The sequence below is a fragment of the Enhydra lutris genome, unplaced genomic scaffold (genome assembly GCF_002288905.1).
Source record: "Enhydra lutris kenyoni isolate GAN:26980312 unplaced genomic scaffold, ASM228890v2 scaffoldscaffold144, whole genome shotgun sequence".
NCBI classification, from domain to species: domain Eukaryota; kingdom Metazoa; phylum Chordata; class Mammalia; order Carnivora; family Mustelidae; genus Enhydra; species Enhydra lutris.
In genome coordinates, this window is record NW_019154228.1 from 74,661 (window position 1) to 98,043 (window position 23,383).

At 53.6% G+C, this 23,383-nt stretch overlaps 1 protein-coding gene across 1 annotated transcript in view; it reads left to right on the plus strand.

The window, feature by feature from the left end:
- LOC111140004 (splicing factor SWAP) overlaps positions 1 to 23,383 on the plus strand; it is a 68,281-nt gene that overhangs the window by 7,719 nt on the left and 37,179 nt on the right. The window contains exons 4-8 of the mRNA XM_022492395.1: positions 468 to 553; positions 6,472 to 6,697; positions 7,628 to 7,734; positions 8,160 to 8,292; positions 23,116 to 23,353. Coding sequence (XP_022348103.1) covers positions 468 to 553; positions 6,472 to 6,697; positions 7,628 to 7,734; positions 8,160 to 8,292; positions 23,116 to 23,353 — 790 coding nt within the window. The remainder of the gene's footprint in view (positions 1 to 467; positions 554 to 6,471; positions 6,698 to 7,627; positions 7,735 to 8,159; positions 8,293 to 23,115; positions 23,354 to 23,383) is intronic.

Below are 23,383 nucleotides of genomic sequence, written 5' to 3' on the forward strand. Positions count from 1 at the left end.
AGTCTTGCCCGTTGCTCTTAAGGGCTTTACAGCTCGATGGTGAAATCAGCCTGCCATCTGGAGGTTGGGCACCCGTGCTGTGCTGTCTCCCTGGGGATCCTGCAGAAACAACTCAGAGGAGGTCTTAGTGCCAGTTAAACACACACACAGATCACAGAGCTAGGAGCGGGGAGAACTGACCGCAGGCTGAGCCCCCGCTAAGCAGGGCATGTTGTGGGGAGATGCCTGGAGCTGGGTCTCTGGGAGAGCTCCGTGCCTCAGCGGCCTCATCCAGAGGGGGTTGGTAATGCCCGACGGGCACGTGCTGGGCCGGGAGAGGCGACGGGCAAGTGTCTCTAGAGGTGATGATGTGAAGGTGAAGATCCAGGGAGCGCCACTCGCTCTGGTCCCTCTGTTGTTGCTTACTGTTGGTGGCCGCCTTCCTTTCTGGTCATTGTTCTAAAGTTTTATATTTTCTTTTTATACAGAAAAAAATGAGGCTGAAAACATAGAGGAAAACGAGGAGCCTTTCGTTGCCCCCGTGGGGCTGAACGTGCCGCCTGACGTGGAGCTGGTACGTGTGCCTCCTGTCCCGGTGTTGCCCATCATTCCTGCTGTGGGTCAGGAGCGCCGGGCGCATGGAGCCCGGCCGCAGCCCTGACGGCTCTGTAAGGTCGTGGTGCTGTCAGATGATCTGTGAGTCATGGACACCAGACCACACCCTGCCTGTCCTCGAAAGGGAGGAATTCTAGCCCAGAGCATCAGGGACTCAAGGAGCTGCCCTCGGGGGCGTAGGGCTAAGCCCGCACATTTACCAACATGGAGGAAGCGTCAGGGTGAGCGGCGAGGAAGCCGTCAGCCACATTCAGGCCCAAGAACAGTCTCGATCACGGCAGTGTGGCTTGTGGGGAAGTGGCTTTGTCCCGGCTTTTCCCAGGGTGGCTTTGGCGGGGTCTTAAGGGAAATGCCTTTACCTTACCTTGCTGCTCTCGCGCCCAGGCTTCCCGTCCCTGGGGACGAAGGCCCGGTGGCATCTCCAGGCCACCTGGCACTCCGGAGGAAGCTTGGGCGGAACTCGTCTTGGCCTGAGTGCTCTGCAGGTTGAGCCCGGCCGAGCGGCGCGGTTCACGCTCCCCTCACGACACTCTTCCAGCTGCATCCTGAGGGGTTCAGACTGGGTTACGGTGGGCGTCCCTGGGGGTCTCCTACACTCCCAGCCCTGCGCTGGCTGCTATGTATCTTCTGTGTCATGTAATGCTAACGGCCTGTATGCTAGCTGCCGTGCCTGGCCCCCTTCCGCAGGAGAGGACTGTGGCCATGCGGGTGGGGGGCCAGGAGTGTTGCCTGGGCGTACTCAGCAGAGGCCGGGGTGGGGGATGATGTAGGTGTTTGGGGTGGTTTTTCCCGTGACATTTTTGTGACTGAATTTCTAGTGGCATGGACGCAGGCCTGCCCTGGTTCTGAGCCTCTGGGTGCATGGGGGCGCCAAACTCTTGGTGGAAGGTTCTAGCCCCTGTTTTCACGTGACCATGGCAAGTGGCAGAGCCTCCACCCCGTCCCTTCCTGCATTTACACACTCACACCCTCTCCCTCCTTCTCTCAGTCTTTGTGCAAGTAGGAGTGAAAATGTCTGTGGATTTTTTTTTTTTTAAGATTTTATTTATTGGGGCGCCTGGGTGGCTCAGTGGGTTAAGCCTCTGCCTTCGGCTCAGGTCATGATCTCAGGGTCCTGGGATCGAGTCCCACATTGGTCTCTGCTCTGCGGGGAGCCTCCTTCCCCCTCTCTCTGCCTGTCTTTCTGCCTCTTTGTGATCTCTCTCTCTCTCTGTGTCAAATAAATAAAATCTTTAAAAAAAAATAAAAGATTTTATTAATTTATTTGACAGACAGATCACAAGTAGGCAGAGAGGCAGGCAGAGAGAGAAGGGGAAGCAGGCTTCCCGCAGAGCAGAGAGCCCGATGCGGGGCTCAATCCCAGGACCCTGGGATCATGACCTGAGCCGAAGGCAGAGGCTTTAACCCACTGAGCCACCCAGGCGCCCCATGTCTGTGGATTTTGCTGGGTGGAATTATCGTATTTGTTTCCCCATTTCCAGCGTTCAGTTAAAGCTGAACGTGCCAGTTGAACGAATGTCGGTTATCCTGAGACTTGTGTTACTGGGCTTCATGTATGTGGTTCTGGGTTATATTCCTTCTTGTTCTGGAATGTGCTATTTATTTTACATGAGAGACCCATTAAAAACAAGTTGCTCCCTTACCTATATTTAATGTTGAGAGCTTTTATTTAAGGTTGACTATATGGAATTTTATTTATTTTTATGTGAAAGTTTATTTTTAAACTTTTATGCAGATGTAAACGTGGAAGTATAATGGATTTTATTGCATTGTTTACTTTCTATTAAAGTATTTAATGGCTCTGCATTCTTAGCCAGAGTAAGCGTCACTAAGCTCTTTAATGGTCTCCTGGAGCTAAAAATAGTCGCTACCCTTTGGAAACCAGAATAGTAATTTGCCTTCTTGATGTTAAAGAGTTTCTTGTGATAGTATCGCAGAGCGGCCTCTCAAGTGGGACATTGTTTGATTCTGTGGAAACCATGTCTGAGCACTGTCGGGGCACTGCTGGAGGGTCATTCCCTTTGTGCCGGTTTCAGGGCTTGGGGGCAGTGGTTGGTGGCCTGTGACTCACACTGTGATGTTCGGGGGCGGGGGGTCGCGGCGTGGAACACGGGTGCTTGCAGTGGGAGCTTCTGGCCTGTGGGGGGGGGGGGGGCGGTGCTGCCTCTGTGCGCGGGGGCCCCTCTCTCAGTAAAGAAAGCAGGTACTTGAGTGTTCTTGATGTTGAAATTGGGCTTTTGGAGGAGAGCCTAGTGACGGGATCCGTGGGGCTGTGTGAAGATGAGTAGTTAGAAATCGTGGCACTCGGGAGACAGATGTCGGTGGGTGTTCGAGACAGGCCGTGGCTGGTGGTGTCCTCCATGAAACCCCAGCAGCCCTCCCAGCTCCACATCCTACCGGGCCTCTAAAGTGACCTCACAGCTTTGTTTTAGCTTTTCCTAGTGAGTCTGTGTGTTTTCTTGTGTTTCTCCCTTGGTATATAGGCTGGCATCGTTTGTCCCAGGGTTGTGTTTTCAGCCCTTTGTCCCCTTCTCAGGGACCCGGATGCCCATCTTGGTCACCTCCTGAGCTCTCCGTGTGCCTGGTCCTGATTCAGGTTGTACTCTGCCCCCACCTGCTCGTGTTCAGTTGTGTGCCCCACACCTGGCGCACACCTAGAGCTCTGCTGGGAGTGGGGAGGGAGGGTTGTTCTGATCAGCCGTGGGGGCTGGAAGTGCTGCTGCCCCACAGATCTGGTTAGAAGTTCTTTCTGGGGGAAACACGCTCATCTGAACACACTTTATGAACTAGAGGAAGAACAGGGCAGGACTCAATGTGTAATTGCCATCATGCTCAACATTTCCCCCTCTGGGGTTAAGGCCGTGCGGTGACAGTAGCCAGCCGCGTGCTCTGTGCTTTGCTCCTGTCCTCAGTCCTCGCAGCACGGGCGCCTGGGGAGTAGATGTGCTTGGCCGCCGCGCGCTGGAGACACGTTGAGGTCTAGATGGCTCAGAGCTCTGGCTGGTGGGTGTTGAGATTAGAGTGTTGTTGTCATCATGATTCAGCCGTTCTGTCACCCCAGGATAGGGGCGGGAAGCATCCTGTGGAGTTCTTGCCTTTTCTTTGGGATCCGTAAGGACTGTTCACGTATGATGAGCGTGCCCCGTGTGCCCCGTGCATGCGTGTTCTCCGAGCACCTTGTCTTCCAACATCTATCTCCTCGCAGAATGTAGATGTGTTTATGGAGTCACACACGTCACTAGGTCCCATTGTAGCCCCAGGATTCTGAATTTTGTTCTGAAAGTCCCTTCCCAGTCCTCAAAGATTTTAAAAATATTTTCCTGTTTCCTGCTGTTGCATTTATAGTTCTGTGTTTGTTTGTTTTTTAACAATTGAATTGTGACTTGATGTAATACTTATTTTGGGCTGTGAATGAAGTGGGCATTTGATTCTTCCTTCCCTGATCACAGCAGAGGAGAGGGCCAGCCCAACCGCTCCAGGGGCCCGTCACTGTTCACCCTGCCTTCCGTTCCTGTGCCACCCCATCCTGGTCCCTCTGCTTTTCCAGAGCTATTAGGAGACCTGACACTGGCGTGGGCTTTCTCACCTTCTTCCATTTCCCACCGCCTAACCCACAGTTTTTAGAGCTCTGTTTGTAATCTGGGAAGAGTGAGGAGGCATGAGCCTATCTTCTTGGGCTCGGGCACCTTCTTACACCAAAGGCCTCCCTATATAAGACAAGCATTTCCCCTTTTTTTTTTTTTTTTTTTTTTTTTTTTTTTTAAGATTTTATTTATTTATTTGTCAGAGAGAGAGGGAGAGAGAGCAAGCACAGGCAGACAGAATGGCAGGCAGAGGCAGAGGGAGAAACAGGCTCCCTGATGAGCAAGGAGCCCGATGTGGGACTCGATCCCAGGACGCTGGGATCATGACCTGAGCCAAAGGCAGCTGCTTAACCAACTGAGCCACCCAGGTGTCCCCCCATTTCCCCTTTTATCATTAGTTTTTGTAACATAACGTATACGCGTGTATGTCCTTGAAATCCCACTCTGTGGTAGGGATACTCGTGGTATAAATAGGAAAAGACCTGCATAAGGATAGTGTGATGAGGAGAGCAAAGACTTTTCCCACCAGGTGCGGGCATGTTACCCACTTGGTCTGGGAGCAGGCCCAGAAGTGCGCTCAGCACGCCTCTCTCTATAGTCACCAGTGCTGTGGCCGCGTCTTTTCACCACACTGTTGTGTCATGAATAGGCCTCCTTTTAGGGATTTTAAACCAGCAGCTTAGTGTGGTTGGTGGAGAGCGCCTCTCCACAGAGGCCATTGTGGTTTCCTTTCAAGGTCACTGTTCTGAATTCACTGTTAGTGATCGACGTGTGCGTGGAACACAGATCCAAAGATTAATCCTGCTGTTAGCACAAGCCGTTGAAAGTCTGCCTCAGGATCCGTACTCCAGGCACAGTGGGCCTGTGACGTGGAATCTAGTTTATTTTGGGAACAGTAAATAACTTTAATTGTAGGTACTTATCTTATTTAAGTGTGAAGGACTGTTATCACTTCAAGCATTAAATTTGAGAATTAAGGCGTTTAAATTTTATGAAGGATGTGGTTCTGGAATTATGGAAAGCATCTTGAATACTTAACTGCCCATTTTTAATGAATAATTTCCCACTTTATTTGCATGTAATTTCTAAGTGTTAATCTCTTCCTTATTATTAAAAGTATTTTTGGAGTATGGCTTTCAGCGTCTGGTCTGACGAGCTCCGTTGGTGGATGGGAAATGCCAAGCGTGTTATGTGGTAGAAGGAACTTCGCAGCTTGGTCAGGAAACTGGTTGGCGGGGTCTGATTCCTGGTAGTGACCTCACTTATAGGCAGCAAGGTGGTGCCCTCTGTTCCCGCAGGTGATACAGACCCTCCCTGTTGTGGCCAGACAGTGCCCACGTGGTGTGGGGGTGAGTTAGGTGTAGGAGCAGGTGAGCGCATGGGGCTTTCCTCAGGTGCCCAAAAAGGCTGCTTCCCAAGCTAGGAAATCTAGTCCCAGCTCAGAAGGCAAGAGGAGTGCTGTGTAGACCCTTGAGAAACTGGGGGAATGTGTACACCCTCCCTAGAAACATGCACATGCACATAATTTGCATACAGCTTCTGAGAGTTCACAGCCTCCAACCCCATCGCGGAACCTGTTGAATGTGGAGGTACAGTGAGTTGGTATAAAAAAGGTTGCCTTGGGGCACCTGGGTGGCTCAGTGGGTTAAAGCCTCTGCCTTCGGCTCAGGTCATGATCTCAGGGTCCTGGGATCGAGCCCCGCATCGGGCTCTCTGCTCAGCAGGGAGCCTGCTTCCCTTCCTCTCTCTCTGCCTGCCTCTCTGCCTATTTGGGATCTCTGTCTGTCAAATAAATAAATAAAATCTTTAAAAAAAAAAAAAAAAAGGTTGCCTCGAGTCAGTTCTGCTCAAAGCTGGAGTGGCCTGCCTTGGCCTGTGAGTTTTCTCCCTGTGAGATACTGCAGAATCCAGAAACAGACCAAAGTGGAACCAACCAGGGGCTGTTCAAATGGGGCTCTTCTGACCGAAATGGGTCTCTCTCTCTTTTTTTTAATTTAAAGATTTTATTTATCTGAGAGAGAAAATGCAAGTTGGGGGAGGAACTGAGGGGGAGGGACGAGCAAACTCCCCGCTGAGTGCAGAGCCTTACATGGGGCTCAATCCCAGGACCCTGAGATCATAACCTGAGCCAAAGTCAAGAGTCGGCCGCTTAGCTGAGCCATCCAGGCGCCCCTTGAAATGTCTCTTACTTCATGTATTTGACAGTAAAACGAGGTTTTTCTTCTGTTTTAAGTCATGTGGCCAGTGAAAAAGAGGAAAAATTGATCATGTGAATATGTATGTTTTTCCATAGCCACCAACAGCCAAGATGCACGCTATCATTGAGCGCACAGCGAATTTCGTGTGTAAACAGGGAGCACAGTTTGAAATAATGCTGAAAGCCAAGCAGGCCCGAAACTCTCAATTCGACTTTCTACGCTTTGATCACTACCTCAACCCCTACTACAAATTCATTCAGAAAGCCATGAAAGAAGGACGCTATACGGTGCTGGCAGAAAACAGAAGCGAAGAGAAAAAGAGTATGTGAGACTGCGTGTCCTGTGTGGACATGGGGCCTGTGCTGGGGATAAGCCCGCGCTGCAGGGCTTCCAGAATGTTCGTGTGGCCCACCACTGTGGCGTTCATCAGACCCACTGCTGGGGCTTAGGGTGGGGTGAAGCTCTCCTTGAGGAAATCTTGACAACACACTAGATTCTTAATTATTTCCAGAGACAGTGAAATATAATTAAATATTGGTGCTATCAGAACACAGTCATCTGGGTTGGAAATTTTTCCTCTCATTTTGGCTGTTTCACGTTTCCCGGAGAAAAGAGTAAATCTGCCTCCTGGGATGGTTCCCGCCATCCACGCACACGCGGCTTCAGGGCCTGAGGTTAAGTTACGTGTGCACAAAAATGGAAGTTAGTTCTACTCTCCCTTTTTTATTCGTGTCTACCTTAAGCTGTTGTTTTTATCAAATATCTAAATTGGGAATTCTTACCACAAAGGCCAAGTAACTTTTGCATAACGTTCAGGGACAGCAGTCTATCTGTACGTGTCTGCCATGGAAACAGGATTTTCAGATTCATTTGTACAGACCTTGGTTACAGATCTCATTTTCTCACATCTGTTAGTTTTCTGAAGTGTCTGTTGCCTTGTTCTACCTTTCATCCATCAGCACGTTTTGCCATTTCTCTAAAAAGTTAAAACACAAAGGCCCCAGACTAGGGGACGCTGGATGGCTATGCTGGGTGGGCCCACAGTGCACGCCTGTCTTCGTCCCGCGCTTTCCATGAGTGCGTCGGGCGTAGTGCTGTGGGGGCTGCTCCCCAGGGGTGCTTTCTGGGTGGAGAACGGCCGCACGGTTGCCTGCAGCCCCGCCTCTGTCTGCTTCTGAGTGTTCCTGTCGCGTATCTGTGCCCTGTCTCTCCCCACACACCAGAATCTTGAAACACGCTTTTGCTTTCCAGAATCGGGGGTCAGCTCTGATGATGACGATGATGAAGGAGATGGGAGTTACCTGCACCCGTCTCTCTTCGCTTCCAAGAAGTGTAACCGCCTGGAGGAGCTGATGAAGGTTTCTATCTTCTGTGTTTTTTATGCCATAACAGAACTGGTGTTAGTCTAGTTTTGGGAAATCACGAAGCGGCCATTTTTTTTGTATCTTACTTTATCATCATCAAAGTCTGTTTTGCATTTTTGTTGTTTGCTTGGTGGCTCGCACTTTTATGGGTGGCAGTACAGTCCTGGCCATCCCGCCTTTCTTTCCCGAGTGGTTACTAGAAGGTGGAAGCCATGTGTTCCCTCGCTTCCCCTGGGACTCACGAGCAGCCACATAGAGCATGGCCACGGTCATTCGGGCTCTCTCCGTGTCCTGAAGCGCGTCCACCATGCTCCGAAACACAGTGTTCTGTGGTTGAGTTGAGCCTTCTTGGCCACAAAAGGGTTCCCCTTGACTCCAGGTATGGGAATGATCTGACCACACATCCTCTCTGTCTGCAGCCTTTGAAGGTGGTGGACCCGGATCACCCCCTTGCCGCGCTGGTCCGTAAAGCCCAGGCCGACAGCCCCGCTCCCACCCCCCCCTCGGCAGACGGCAGTGCGCAGCCCTCCCAGGCGGAGTACACCGCTGACTGTGAGTACCTCGCTGTGCGCCTCCCGGCCCGCGGCCTGCTGCACAGCCAACCCAGCCGGGCCGCACGACAGCCGTGCATGCAGCACGGGGCCGGTGGAGATGCTGGGAGGACTTGGTCCCTTGGGTCTTCGTGGGTAGCTGTCCTCGGTATGTGGCCTCATCCTGTCGTGCGTCCCCTAATGGTGACAGATGGCTGCTCTGTATCCAGTGTCAGCCCTGCCTTCCAGGAAGGGTAAAGAAGAAGGGTGAGGACAGAAAGCAGGTGTTTGGGGGCTTTGCCCTTCTTTGAAGGGCGCCCCGCCCCTCCCACCCAAGAAGCCATGCCTCGTGCCTCCCTTTGACCCTCGCAGACAGGACGGTGTCGTGTGGTCTCCTGGCCTGCAGTGGGGGCTGGAGTCCAACATGCCATGGCCCTAACTGAAGTTGAAGCTCTATTACAAAGCCCAAGGAGCGTGGACACTGGCGGGCTGTGGCGCTGTCCGCATGGTTGCTTTCCTGCAAAAGACACAGCTCGAGCTAGCGTGCGATGTGCGCCTCAGCATTCTGGCTCGTACGTTCCCTCCTGTCCAGCCTGCTTGTTGGCCTTTTATCTTCTTAATTACCGGAAGATTATTAATAGAAGGCAAATCTTGAGGTTCTGTTCAAGTAATCATTTGAAAGTATTGGAGCTCGGTCTCTTTATCCGATCTTTTTAAAGTTACTCAGAAGTTAACGACGAACGCGGGGAGAGGCTTCAGGATGGCTGTGGGGGTTCGTGGTCTTGCACCGACAGATCCGATTGGGTGATCTATCCGTAAAGCTCGTCACAGTCAGAGGGCGAGAGGTCATCCAGAGAGTAATTCTCTTTTAAGACATAGGCCGCTCATTCTCTGAGTGTCTGTCCAAAAGAGTAGCCAGAGACCCCTGTGCTGGCGCAGCCCATGGCCGTGTGTGACTGATGGGCTGAAGTGACATCTGCAGGCTTTATAGGCAGTGACTTGAGGGAACTTAATGTGCGTATCCTGAAAGAGCCTTGTGAAGGACTGGGGGTTTGCAGTGCTCACGGCGGGGAGTGCTGTGTGGACGACAGGGCCCCACAGGTGAGTGGGAGCCAGGAGTGACCGTAGAAGTTGGCTGAGTGGAACATCCCTCGGCTTCCTCGTTCTCCTGTTTCACACCCGTTATTGAACTTCTGCAAGTCAAACACTTTGTCCGTGTGCATCCACTAGGTCTGTGGGGCTGTTGAACTGTCTGGCACAGAAGAGAAGAAATTCGGGGGCAGGGTGACCATCACCAGCTCGTCACTCTGTGTCATGGAGCACGTGCTGTTCAGTAGCGAGGGTGGTGGCGGGCAGCATGTTGTGCTGCCCCCATGGCACTGGGTTGGGAGACCCCGCCACACAGCTGGTCCGGTGGCTGCTCTGTGACTTAGGCTCCCTGTGGGCTCACAGAGCCCCACTGATGCCAGTCCCTCCTCAGACAAATGGCAGGTGCACCAGGTGCAACTCCCTGCCGGGACCCCAGCCCCCCTCTCCCAGGAAGTGCTCCAGCAGGGGCGCCCGTTAGCGCCCGCCTCCACTGACAGGCGGGTGCAGGCGGGGTGTCTGGGACTTGTGCCTGGTGCTCAGCCTCACAGCTCAGCTGTCTAGCCCAAGAGCTGAAAGAACAGCGCTGACAGGACCCAGGGCAGCTCACACGTGGATCGCGGCTGTGCCAGAGTCAGGGACCGGGTGCCAGAGTTTGCAGAGAGGCAAGAAATCTAAAACGTCAGGTGAACTTCCTCGATTTGCAGGTGTTGGCAGTGAGATCATATTTTGTAAAAATGCAAGGCAGGTCAAGAAAACACGTGGCCCAGTGGGTGCTGCTTGTAGACATCCCGTTATGGGCCGCAGGCGTGAGGGCAACAGGCTGTCCCAGAGCTGCTCTAGAGCCTGTGCTCAGCAGAGGTCAGGGCTGCCTAGAGGCTAGGGAGGCAGACTGTGAGGTGTCCACACTTCAGCCAGACACCTTGTTACCGAAGCGAGAGCCGTCCCATCGACGTGGGGAGGCCAGAAACTGGACAGCAGACAGTGTAGAACTGCACGCCTGAGCACGGGCCCTCTGAAGCTGGGCTGTGCAGAGGGAAAGGGGCCGTGCCTAGTGGGGACTACGAGAGCATCAGCCCCAGGGTGGCCGCAGTGGCCACGGTCCAGGGTCCAGTGCTCGTGGGGTGAGGCAGGAGGCCTGGATGGTTGGACATACTGATCCAGTTTCCAGGAGGAGCCCTGGCACAAGTACGTGTGAGCACCTGTATTCAGGTTTTCAAAGATGTTTGTTTTCGTCTGTAGATTCTATGATTATTTAAAAAAAAAAAAACAAAACAAGAATATGAAAGGTTTGAGAAGGAGGCGCGGTGAAGGGAAAGGAGTCCCATCTGGTAGTCCGTGAAATGTTACAGGGAAGACCTCTTGGGGCCTGACGAGGTGCTGGTTCAAACCAGCTCTGTGCTAAGAACCGGTCTAGAAGTGGTGCCTGCAGACCTGAACCATCTCGTGACGAGGACACGAGCTGGGCTGTTGGCCAGTCGCCTGGGACGGTGTGCCAAGCTCTCCTCTCTGCGCTGGACGCCGTGTGGTGAGGGGTGCCGGCACCCAGAGCAGAGTTTGGGTGGCATCTGTGATGTGACGGCTCTCACGCCCCGTTCTCTTCCTGGTTCTGCGCAGTCTTGTAAGCAGTTGTCCTTTCATCCATTTGCATAAATTTTAATTAAATATGTCATCACGGTAGCTTCTGTGGAAGAAATCACTTCACAGGAGAGCTCTGTTGGGAAAACAGGCCCGGGCTGCTGGAGAGGAGCCTCCTGGCCCTAGGGTGCAGCATGTCCCGTTGCCGGCTCGCCCCACACGCAAACCAGGGGCGCCTTCCGAGTGTTCGTGAGCCAGAGCCCTGAGACCCACGCTCGGAAGTGGGTGGGGAAGGAGACTCAGGCAGCCTGGAAGGAAGGGGGTCCCCGGGGAAGAGCCCCGCCTTTTACCCAGCAGCCTGGCGGCTTCCAGACAGAGGTGCTGCGTGGACAGCTCCCTGCAAAGTCAGGAGACTTTAACCAGTGAAGGATTCTGTTCTTTAAGCCAACGGATGACTAGATTCTGCTAAGAGAAAAACACTGATTGAGGAAACAGAAGGGTCTAACACACCAACAGCTTTTGTAGTCAAATGGGAGAGAAAAATGTGCAGCAGAAACGCAGACTGCCGTGTGAGTAATTCAGAGAGGTAACATGGCCATGCAGTTTTTTCCAAGGTTTCCCCTCGCAGCTCCCCCGAATGGCATCGTTCCTGCGGGCTCTAGAGCTCGGCCCGCGGGGAGTGCGAGCCAGGGTCGCCGTCGCACCAGACCGCAGCGCACGTGTGCAGGATGCAAGACGGTCGTGGGCCCTGGGCGGCGTACGCGAACACGCGAAGTGTAAGCCTTGGGGTGCAGTTTCTGTGCCGTTGAACGTGTTATTTGACATTAGTGAGCTTGAAGTCCTTCGTGATGGGAGAAGTTACAGAGAAGCCATGCTGGTGGGACCTGCGCCGCGGCGGGCGCGAGTGCTGGTGGGCTGACGGCCTCTGTCCGCCTGGGACCTGCACGGGAGGAAGGGGTCACGGGAGTGTCCTCGCAAGCCAGATTTCTAGTGCTGGTGGGAGACTGACATGCCCTGTGTGCCCTCGGGAGAGGATGCCCTCTTGAGAGGACGAAGGGGACCCAGTCCGTGCACAGGGACGGGGCCAGGGGTGGAGCAGGTGTAGAAGAGAAGCTCCTCCAGCAGGTCAGCTGACCTGTAGGAGTGGGGCTCCATGGGGACCCGCTGCATCACCCGCCGGGCTGTGCCTCTTGGACTGTGTTGGTGACTGTCCCCTTCCCAGAAAAAGCACAAGGATGGGTGGGATGATTCTGTGAGACTACCCCAGCACCCCGAGGGGCTCTTGCAGGCCTGTGTTGTTAACACACAGTCTGAGCACTGTCAGCTCTTCCCGCAGGAGCCTGGGGCCCACGGGGCCCATCAGAGCCGGAGTCACCAAGCTTTTCCCATTCTTTCTATTAGCCCAGGACTAAGAATCCCCTCAGGCCATTACTTGGGATTGACTTCTTTCCAGTGAGAGATTTTCCTGGTTAGAGGCATCCTCAGAAGAAAATCGTCTGTTTTTATTTGGAAAGAATTTTTTTAAAAGAACCTTAAATAGAGACGTGTAAAACTAACAATTTGCTTGTGTTAGCTTGACAGTCATTTTCTGTTATTTGGTTCTCCTGCTGTTTAGCTGTAAATCTTTGCTGAAGAGGGTCGTAAGTACAGTTAATTATGCAGGAAACAGGGATACTGAAATACTGCCCACTGATGTGGCATGCAGTTTTTAAATAAAAAATAAAATGCCAACCCATTTTTTTTTCACGTTTCATTCTATAAATAACTGAAGTGAAATTAAACTGTATAGACTAGATATTTTCTTGTTTCTGCTGTTTTTTTAAAGTGTGATTTTGCTGGAGCTGTTCATAGCATTTCTTTTTTCCTGCAAAATCATGACCTTGAAGTGCTTTGTTTACCTTCGAAACCCTTTTTTTAAAAAACACCTTTATTGTAAGTGAAGGGAAATGGAAGGAAGAAAGTAAAGATATTACCCAGGATTCCACCACCCAGAAATAGACATTTTCACCATGAGGGAGCATCCCTGACACAGCGGGAAACACTGACGTGAGTGTGGTGAGGCGAGGGAGAGTGGGAAGCTCCCAACCGGGAGCACAAAGATGAGCTTTGTGCCAAGCAGGGATGAGAAGGTTGGGCGTACAGAGAGAAATATTTGTGTTAAAGTAGAAGTAAGCTTTTTTAATTTTACTCGAATTTAGCAGAAGACTCTATAATCAAAAATCAAAGGGAAGTGGTTGCTGATTTTCAGATAAAAGTTTCTTCCGTAGGGACGCCTGGGTGGCTCAGTCAGTTAAGCGGCTGACTTTGGCTCGGGTCATGATCCCAGCATCCTGGGATCGAGTCCCACATCGGGCTGCTTGCTCGGCAGGGAACCTGCTTCTCCCTCTGCCTCTGCTTGTGCTCTCTCTCTCTGACAAATAAATAAATGAAATCTTAAAAAAAAAAAAAGTTTCTTCCGTACATCAAGAATTAAAGAGATTGAGATTGTAGATTTTTTTAAAAGCTCTGTTCTTATCTTAGATGTCCTTAATCAATTGTGAAACTGGAGGGAATTAAAATACTCCTAAATCCCTTCCCTTTCCATCCCCCAGCTCCGGATTTGGATTTTCAGGAAGCTGTGTTTGTGTTGTGTTGTGAGAGTGTGAGCCCGCTGCTCGCTCTGCGGCCCGCCCCACCCCGGCCGGCTGGCCTCCCTCCTGAGGGTTGGGCTTCCGCCGGGGCGCCTCTGTGCATTCAGGCCTCGGGGACCTGTGTCATGAGGGTCTTGTCCATGCGTTCTCATGTGCCCAAGAAGTGCCTCCTGCCCTGGTGCAGACAGGAAAGCTGGTTTGGGTGTACAGTTCTCGGGGAGCGCCTCCCTTCCCCAACTTTGTTAGCTAGCATCCAGCCTGGTCTTTCCTGGCCCAGCCGGCTGCCGCCACCGACCAGTCGTGCGGAGTTGTTAGCTGCTTGGCTGTCACTCGTTGCCCCCAGCCGCCATTCTCGGAGCTTGGTCACGTCGCTGAGCGCCGTGGCGGAGAGAACCGAACGCAGTCCCATTGCCTGGAGCCCAGGAGCGCTGCCAAGAGGGCTCTGGACATGGACGTTGCTGGGGAGAGGAAGGAGCCGGCCGCTCCCCCACCTCGCCACCGGGGGCCTGGCGCGCTCTGGCTGGATGCCTGGTGACCTGGCGCACACTTCCCCGTTGTCCTGGAGACAGATTCGGAGATTCGGTTCTGGGTCCTGGAGGCTGTTTTCCGTTGAGTCTCTCTCGTGGGTCCGTCCATCTCTGTCCGTCTTCTTCCGTGCTGGTGACCAGTTTTCTCGCTCACACCTCTTCTTTCTGTTGCAGTTTAAAATGTGTTGGTTCCAGAAAGGTGTGGTTTGGGGCCTCCATTCTCGCAGTGCGACAGTGCGGTCTGCAGACTTGCTGGGAAGGTCCCCATGTCACGTTTTGGGTCCTGCAGGTCCCCAGTCTCTGTGGGCCGAGCACCGGAGGAGGGCGAAGGGACGTGGCTGGGCCGCAGCAGACCGGGGCCACGGGTGCCCGGACTTAAATTCCAGAGGACATTTGTGTCTTGAAACGTTCCGTTTTGTTTTCAGCGGCTGAAATGCAGAGCCGTCGTGAGTTCTCCCGGGCTGCGCGGAAGCAGGCCGCAAGCCCAGTTACCCAGCCCCACTCAGGCCCTGTCCGGCTCGGGCGGCTCACTTTCCTTTCCTTTGTGCTCTGTGGAATGCTCTCTCACCAGACTCGTCTGCGGCTCCGAAAACTCCGAGCGTGCTTGCGTTCTGTCTTCGTCCAGACTGTGGTGGTCGCTGCCAGGCTGTGGGGGCCACACAGCTCTGCGCCCATTCCTGGTCGTGTCCTGCCCACGCCGGCAGCTCTGTCTGAGCCTTTTTCCCGACGCTGCGGCGCTTCCTTGACACCGTTCCCGTCGCCTCCGAGACCCTTTGTCTTCCTTTCCAAGTGCGGCCTTGTCCGGAAAGCCTGTCTTGGGCTCTCCTGTGAGAGCCCAGAAATGACCCCAAGTGGGTGTGGAGCGGCTGCGCCCGAGTCGGCAGGCGGTCCCCGCGCGTCTGCAGGCGCCTCCGCCCGCGGTTCAGGTCCCGCACTTGGGCTGCTCTTCTCTTCGCCCACAACACTGTAGAGCCTGTTTCGATGTAACAGGCTGCAAACCCAATACAGTATTGAAAACTCAAAACTTGCTGTGTGAGGGTCCCTGATGAAGGCTTTACGTAGTGGGTGGAGACAAGAAGCTTTCTAGAAGAAGGTGTTATTTGCCAAAAAGAGAGCGATTGCTTTCAAGCACTGGCGGAACATCCCTGAGTCCTGTATTCATAGGGCGAAACTGACGGGTTTGGGTGGTTTCCCAGCTGAACGGATGACATTCGTCACTGCAGCAGCCCTGCAGATTCTCATAGTCTAAGGCTTTGGTGACTGAGACAAGTCTCCTTTTGTTTGGGGAATTTTTTTTAAACATTTTATTTATTTGACAGAACACAAGCAGGCAGAGCAGCAGGCAGAGAGAGTGAGGGAAAAGCAGGCTCCCCACTGAGCCAGGAGCCTCATGCAGGACTCGATCCCAGGACCCCGGGATCATGACCTGAGCCAAAGGCAGACACTTAACCCACTGAGCCACCCAGGCACCTGTTAAAGACTTTTTTCTTTAGATTTTATTTATTTATTTGACAGAGATCCCAAGTAGGCAGAGAGGCAGGCAGAGAGAGAGAAGGAAGCAGGCTCCTGCTGAGCAGAGAGCCCGATGTGGGGCTCGATCCCAGGACCCTGGGATCATGACCTGAGCCGAAGGCAGAGGCTTTAACCCACTGAGCCACCCAGGCGCCCGAAGAAGAGGTAGTGTTGTAGAGTTTTATGTTACATGGTGAGATCACCATGAAAATTACTTATTCTGACTCTGGTCTGTCAGCTCTTAACTACCAGGGAGGGCCAGGGAGGGCTGTGATCCTGCTGTGCCTGCCCCCAGGGCCTGTGCAGTCACTTCTTTTACCCAGTGGCTCCCCCCTCACCTCCCTGCCCTGCGCCCTGCAGTCTAGCTTTAGCTTGAATGTGAAGGTAGGGTAAAGGCACCTCATTTGTGATCTGGAAATTGTCTGCAGTGTTGGACGTTTGTGTGTTTACCAGATGACTGTGAACCCAGCTTGGATATCAGACCCCAAGTGTTTGGGAATATGCCTCCCATCCTCTCCCCAGAATCCACCCATGTCTCAGGAACCCCTGAACATGTGGTCACAGAAGGGAAGGGAATACAGGGAAACCCAGATAATGGTGGGCCTGAGGACAGTCGTTACTCCTGTGTCTTTGCCATATGTCTGAATATACTTTTGAAGTTATTAACCGCTGAGATTAGAAGAGTCCGAAAGTGTGACTTTTGGAAAACAGAAACAAATATTCCAGTTTGTGGAGGGGTGGGAGGTGTAGCTAGCGTGAACGAAGCTGCCAGGTGGGAGGCCTGTAGGCCGGGTCCGGCACTGCCTGGGCATGTGTGACCCACCTTTACAGCCTGCTTTGAACCCCAGTTAAGTGAAATGTCATTCTTTGCAAAAAGACTGTCATTCTTCCCATTTGTACACCTGTATCCCCCAAAAAACCACTCAGGTATTTTTATTATATTTGGAATTTCATCAGTTAAAAGATGTGTGGGACTTTTTCTTATTCTCTGAGTATATCATGCCCCCAGTTTTGCCTCTTGGTCCACGAGGAGTAATATATTTACTGTCTGGCTCTTTGTAGGAAACATTTGCCAACTCCTGCTCTATCCCAGAATTAGTGAGAGACCTTACTTGAATATAAATGTCTTCATTTTATTGACTTCTTTTTATATGAAAATCCTACACAGCAAAGACCAGTTTTGGTAAAATTCAGCTCTCAAGTATGTTGTTTGTGTTCTTGGGAAACGTTCTCACATCCTGTTGATACAGATCTGTGTTTGTAGCCCCTACTTCCCTGCCTTTTTGCCATCGCCCCTGGGCTGGGCAGCAGACGTCTGGAATCCACAGCTTCTGTAGCAGGACCCCCAACTTGCCCTCACACCCCCAGTTTAGGCCAGAGCAGCGGGCGCCTGCGAGTCTTCTAGTCCCTCACACCCACGTGTAATCACATTATACACCCTTGGGGACCTCCTTCAGGATCTTCCCGCCAAGTCTGGCACTCCTCACCAGGTCCACTCGTGGTCTCAGCCACTGACCGTCAGCAGCCTCATCTGCCGCAGCCCCCGGTCCTCGTGCTGCCTTCCTGGAGACCATGCAGCCAGTGTGATCCTGAAGGTGAACCCCGTGTCATTATCTCTCTACTGAGATCCTCCTTGTGGTTTCCCATCCCAATTAGATTCCAGAAGCTCACCTCCACTGCCCCCCAGTCTGCTCTTCCTGTTCCTGAGATGTGCTAAGTGGGATCTGACCACAGGGCCTTTGCATGGGCTCCTCCTTGGCCTGAAACACTGTCCCCTCAGGTCAGACCTCCCTGGCTGTGCTGATGGTCTTCCTCAATTCATGTCCTTCTCACAGGGTTTCATGTTGTCTTGGCCATTCTCAGAGTCTGAGCTTACTTTGTTTCTCATCTGGTTTCCTTTATAGCCTCACTTGAAGCAGCAGGAGGGCAGGACTGGTCTGTCATGGATACTGCGGGGCCTCCAGCCCCTAGACTCCTCTGTCCTGTGAGGACGTATTTAGTAATGGTGGCTGGATGGACACATGCAGTAATTCCTTGAAGAGGAGCGGGAATAAGGCTGTTTCTGGGCCTCCTCCCTGGCGTTGAGAGGGCTGCGGAAAGTCAGACGCTCGTTATTTCTCTGATTGTAATTAAGATTTTTTTTTTTTTTTTCAAATTATTTGAGTCAAAGTAATACACTTTGAAGTCATGTAACAAATGCTTTTTATGAGAAGTATTTGTCGAACCCCGCCCCCGACTTGTTTCACAGTATTTACTTTCAACCATTTGTCTTTGCGTTCTTAGTGGTTACCCTGCGCCTCTAAGTCACGGGTCCGTACTGCTATTTCAGGGTTTATCCTCCCTGGGTTAGATTTTCTCTGTTATCTTCCTGTTGTTATGGGTGGTAATTGAGTTCATTTGTGCTCCTCTCACACCCCAAATTTTACTTACCTTAAGTGTTTCGTTTCTGGTTACTTGTGACTTGAACTGATAGATTAAATCTCTACTTTATAACTGAAATTCACAGAAGGATCCCGAAATGGCTTACTCATCAGTCTCCTCCCCTGACTCCTCTGTAAGTTTGGGGCCTGTCTTTACGGCCTGCATTCGCAGAGCCCCAGCTGTCAGGTGCTGGAGGCCGTCGCCCAGACAGAGCCACTGTGACTGCCCAGCCCGGCATCCGCGGGGCTGCTGGGTGGTGGGCTGCCTCTCCCGGCACATCGTCATTTCGGACGCGGCGGGTGACCTGTGGGCGCTCTTGGAGCGGTGCGCACTCCGGTCTGTTGCGGGTCGTGCTTGGCGTTCCAGCGACACGCACGGCTGTTTGCTGAGCCCCTTCACCCCAGCGCCCATGTGAAGGGGCTGTGCTCGCAGCCTGCAGCCCACTGTTCTCTGGCTTCTCGCCGATGGCCCGGGTCACTGCCTGCATTTCCTGGGGCATGGGAATGCCTTACTCCTGCACTCTTGGAGCTCGTGCTCCAGTGGCGTACACGGGAAGGGGTACGCGGGAGCACAGATATTTTAGTCCTCAAGTGTCTGAAGGTGCCCTCATTCTGCTCTCGCATGTGGTAGTTTGGACAGGCCTAGAACCGTGGTTGGATACCGTCCCTCCGGCTTTGGAAGATTTGGGCCTCCGTGTCCTAGGGGCCCTTGCTGCTGCCAGGAAGCCTCCTGCCGCCCCACGTCTCATCCTTGTGCACATAACTCATGGTCACTGAGCAGATGGGCATTGTGCTCGCGCCCTGCTGGAGTTGGCAGTGAGTAAGGTTCCTTCCACCATGGAAAATCGTGGAGATGGAGTGCCCGAGAGCAGGTCACCGTGCCGGTGGATGTCGTTGGGGAGGCCCTCCAAGCCAGAGGCCTGAGGAGAGTGGAATGGGAGAGCAGTGGGACAGGAGGCAGGGAATGTGGCTTAGGCCCGGGTGGGAGAGAGGGGAGGGTTTCGGGGTTGGGGGGGCCGCTCTGTCTGGTGCAGGCAGTGCTCCTGGAGCTTTAGAGCAGGGGTCTGGTGGGGCAGGGAGCGAGTGGTGCAGCTGACCCTCCAGCAGGACGCACTGCCTGAGAGAGTGGCTGTGCCGGGAGGAGGCAGGGATCCAGATCTGGACCCGAGCGAATTGTTTATCAGACGTCCCAGTGCGGGTGTGGAGTGGGCGGTTAATGTGCAAGGCAGCCCAGAGCTGGAGGTAGGGATTCTGGAATCCTCAAGCACACAGAGGGTTTAAAGCCATCAAACTCACTAGGAACGTCCCCGGGGGGCATGGGGAGGACCGTCTGTAGGACCTGGATTTGGACGGTGAGACGGTTCAGTCCAGGCCCCAGGGCCGCCGGGCATGCTCCAGCCTCCCGGCTTCTTGTGTGAGTCAGGTGGGTTGGTTCCACGGCTCTCGGTGAAGCCGTTTCCGTGCTCAGGGCACACGCACGCTGTTGGTCTTCCCCGGACTGGCTCTCAGACTGGCTCATGTGGAAGGGCTTGCTCACCAGCCCTGTCCCCCAAACCCTTTCAACGCCAGGGTTCTCTCCTGGGAGTCAAATGTATATGAGATGAAGAGCATGTAAAGTATCAGTAAATTGACTCTGATTTTTGCGGGAAACCCGTTGAATGGAAGGGCTTTGGGAGGGAATTAGGTGTGTTGCTCTGCCCCCCTGCCCCCCGTTAGGATGCCCCGTCCCATCTCTGAGCAGCTGCGGTCTGGGAAGGAGGGGCTCCCGCATGTGCCTTATGCGCTGAAGCAGCTGGATTTCTTTTCTGCCAGCTGTGTCTGCCCTTAGGAGATGTAGGTGCCCGTGGAAACTTCTCTCTTGGATTCATGGAGTGGGCATTTGTGGCACCCCGGATGCTGACCAGGCCGTCCACATCCAACTTCCTGTAACGCCCACCTGCCTCCCAGAAATTCAGCCTAGAGTGTGGAGAGCAGCGAGCCTGGTGAGGTGTGTGATGTCCCTGAAGCCCGGTGCAGGAGAGCGGCTGCGGCGGTTTGGGACTCCACGCCCCGCCATGACGACACGACCGGGAGCCTAAGGGAGCGTGGTCTTGGAGCGCTAGGCCTCTGGCTGCCCTGCCTGTGGTGTGGTCCAGCGATTCTCAAAACTGGGTGTTGGTGACTGTCTCTGAGTTGTGGGGGAAGGCACGTGTACAAAAAAACCACGTGCTCTGACGGCCGTTTTCAGGGGTCTGTAGCGTCGTCAAGCCCTGGTCTTCCAAAAGCCTCTGTATCATCTAGTGAGGCCGCGTGTGCCGTAAACAGAGCATCTGGGAAGGCTCCCGGCCCGGCTGTCAGTTGGCCGCGCTCATGAAATGCCGGGCGAGTGCCTGCCATGCGCCGGGGCTGTGCCTGCTGCCTGCTGCTAAGCTTCAGATGTGGAGCCCTTGCATCTCTCAGTGCCCCCTGGAGTTGGCCTGGGGGCGTGGGAGGGGGCCGTGTCCCGTGGAGGACACTGTGGGATGTCCCAGTGTCCGAGGGGAGGGAGCGAGGCACTCTTCTCGGGAGTGGGATCCAGCGGTGGTAGGACAGGTGAGGCTCGTGTGTCAGGCTGCGGGTCACCATCACCGTCACACCCCAGCCCCCGGAGCTGGGGGAAAAGGACAGAAAGGACCCTCTCCCTGAGGTGTTTCATCCCTTATAATCCTCAAAGTGAGGATCCAGCTGAAAGGGGACCTGTTACACCCGTGTGGTACCTGCATCCCGCGCCGGAAGGCCTGCTGACCAGCGAGCCACCCCGCGTCTCACTAGGCGGTGGTGTGGGCTGGCTGGCAGCATTACTTTTAGGTAAACAGAGATCGTCAAGCTCCTGTCTGCCTTTGCCATGATGAAGACTCTGCTGGAAGGCTCACTGCACAGCTCTTGAGAGGGTAGAGACTGGCTGCGTGGGTGGCTGGGGACACCAGCTCAGCGGGACCCCCGGTTCTGGTCCCCTGCGGACCAGGCCAGGGCACGGCAGGTTTGGGCGTGCTCTCATCTTCCCACCTCTTTGTGAGCTCAGAGGTGCTCTTAGAGCTTCCGCTCTATCTCAGCCAGCATCTTCCCGGGTTCTGAGCATGGGTCCCTGAGCGAGTCTGCCGGCTTGCCAGGCGCAGTTTTTAACCCTGGTTAAATTTAATGTGATGGATGGTTCAGGAAAGTCCTATGGACTGATGGCTAGCCTGCGTGTAAGTACCTCCAAAGGCCTGATGCTCAGTTCTGAAAACCATTTGCTGATTTCTATTAACACGAAGAATGCCTAACCTACACCGGTTGTCAGAACTGGTAAACTCTTCTGTTTTTATGCGTTCACATGGCTCACTGGTTGTGGCTGTGACTTAAAACGTACTTTGGCTTGCTTTCGGGCCGGAGGCTGACTGTCCCAGACAAGAACAGAGTGTCTGTCCTTCCACTGAGATGTGACACTCTGGACTCATTGGTAACAGGGGTCCCGTCCCCTCTCCCGGAGACCTTGGGCTGCATACGGGTGTTCTCCGAGGCAGGTCAGGGTTATGCTCTGTTCTCGCCGATGCCATGTTGTCTCCTCTGTGGGGTGGCTCTGTCTGGGGGCTGAGAAGAAGGACCCCGGTAGCATGACTGCCTGAAGGCGAGTGGGTAGGAGCTCTAATTGCATTCTTGTAAGGACAGCGTATCTGACAGAGGCGTAAGCTTGTGTGCAAACGCCTGGCTTGGTTAGGAAAAGCTTCCACTGGAACCGCTGTGTCCGTCTGTCCATCTGACGAACACCACGTGCTCCGTGCTGGGTTACAGAGTGACGGTGCCTTTCCAGCCATCCCTGTTGCCCCTGCCTCCAGCTGGCAGTCTTGGATGGGCCCCACCCTCCCGCAGGGATCACGCCCACTGGATCCGGGGCCACATGTCTGACTGTGAAAGCTCAGGGTTTCGTTGTAAATGTGTAACCATGGTTGGTGTGTGACATCGAGAGAGGACAGCAAGCCCAGAACTCACGCACAGCTAACAGAGTGCATCGCTGTGGGTGGCCCTGCAGCCCGATCACCTGTGCATCGTTCCGGCCTTGGGGGGGTGGGGAGGCAGGGGCCGAGCTGTCCAAGGTGCGGTCTGCTGCTGTTTCCCTGCAGAGTACCCGTCACTGGGAACGGGGGTCGAAGCATCTGCTGTTGATAAATGCTCTTATTAAAAGTGAATTCATTGAAAATCAAAATAAAATTACTTTTAAGGGGTTTTTTTGTTTGTTTTTTTGTTTTTTTGGAGAGGGATTGGGAGTATGAGAGAACACAAGCAGGGGTAGCGGCAGGCAGAGGGAGAAGCAGACTTGCCACTGAGCAGGGAGCCCGATGTGGGACTTGATCTCAGGACCCTGGGATCATGACTTGAATCGACGGCAGATGTTAAACAACTGAGCCACCCGGGCGCCCTCAAAAGGAAATCTCTAATTGGAAAGATCTTTTCACCGTTGTGCAATGAAAAGGAAATTAAATCTTGGTGTAGTTGGAACCATTTGCATGTCTGTAACAGGATTAGAAATAAAATTATTAATTAGATCATTGAATCTTCTGTGATTTAGTTCGATTTTGAAAAAAAATTTTCCAAAAAAAAGATGAATAAGCTGATAGGACTTTTAATTATTGAAACAATAGGCTGCTTTCCTACAGATATTTGCACATGTGCCCGGAATACATAGGAAACTGTTATGCATCACTGTCTGTGATGGCAGGTGCCCAGCGACCTGTGTCCATGGGCTGTGGTAGGCCCACTGCTGTGCATCGGGGGCGGGGGGCATGTATGGTCACGAGCACAGACGGCGTCACAGACATGGGAGGGAAGCACGGCTCCCCCGGAATAACCAAGAAAGGAGCCCAGCGCTTAGCCGCATGAGCTCATTGGCCTGGTCGGCACCTGCTGCTGGAGGGGTGCTTCTCGTCGGCACGTTCCCTGCCCCTTCGCTGTCTCGTGTCCCCGGGCATGTGTCCCAGCGTTGCCTGCTTCCTCCAAATCGCGTGTTCCCTGGGCTGCCTGCCTTGTATTAGAATAAACTCTAGAAAACCGTGCGGTTGCTGACGGCTGGAGTGACGCGGCACCTGTCTTCCCGCAGCGACCGTGGCTGCCATGTACTACAGCTACTACATGCTGCCCGACGGTACCTACTGCCTGGCGCCACCCCCGCCGGGGGTCGACGTGGCCACTTACTACAGCACCCTGCCTGCCGGGGTGGCCGTGCCCAGCTCCACCGGGGTGACGACCGCCGCCCCGCCGCCCCCCGGGACCACGCCCCCGCCCCCCCCAACCACAGCAGAGACGAGTAGCGGGGTGACCTCCACCATCACCACAAGGTAGGCCCACTTCTGCCCGTCGCCTAGCAC